The sequence below is a fragment of the Etheostoma spectabile genome, chromosome 20, assembly GCF_008692095.1.
Source record: "Etheostoma spectabile isolate EspeVRDwgs_2016 chromosome 20, UIUC_Espe_1.0, whole genome shotgun sequence".
NCBI classification, from domain to species: Eukaryota; Metazoa; Chordata; class Actinopteri; order Perciformes; family Percidae; genus Etheostoma; species Etheostoma spectabile.
The window spans coordinates 4,616,899-4,617,294 of record NC_045752.1 but is presented as its reverse complement, the minus strand read 5'-3'; the positions used below and the strand labels follow the sequence as shown (position 1 = coordinate 4,617,294).

General features: G+C 37.1%; 1 protein-coding gene across 2 annotated transcripts in view; it reads right to left on the bottom strand.

The window, feature by feature from the left end:
• Nucleotides 1-396, bottom strand: part of d2hgdh (D-2-hydroxyglutarate dehydrogenase) — a 6,147-nt gene that overhangs the window by 1,622 nt on the left and 4,129 nt on the right. For both annotated transcript variants that reach the window (XM_032500089.1, XM_032500090.1), the window contains exon 8: nucleotides 212-354. In XM_032500089.1, coding sequence (XP_032355980.1) covers nucleotides 212-354 — 143 coding nt within the window. The remainder of the gene's footprint in view (nucleotides 1-211; nucleotides 355-396) is intronic.

Here is a 396-nt window from a genome sequence, read left to right as displayed (position 1 = left end):
GTCATGTTTATCGCAATGGAGCAGCATGTGGCTCAATTATGTTTTTTTCCTCTTTCTTAGATAACAATGGAGCCCTATAGCACAGAGGAATATGCGTTATTACAATTTGGCAATGCAAAAATATTTGTTAGTCAATTTCTATTAATTCTTTTCATGGGATTTTTTATAAAAAAATCAACAGACTTAATCTTTAAAAGACAAGAAACAAAACCTTTATTTTTGAGTCTTCGGTTGCTACAGTCCCGTCAGTGACCAATGATGATGTCATTGCTTCAGCTAAGAAATTGTGGAGTTTCTCCCCGTCATGTGTTGGGTCAGATCCAGACGTTTCTATGACAACGTAGAATGGGCAATCTGCAAGATGGAAGAAAGAGTTTGCCGTGTGTGTGTGTGTGT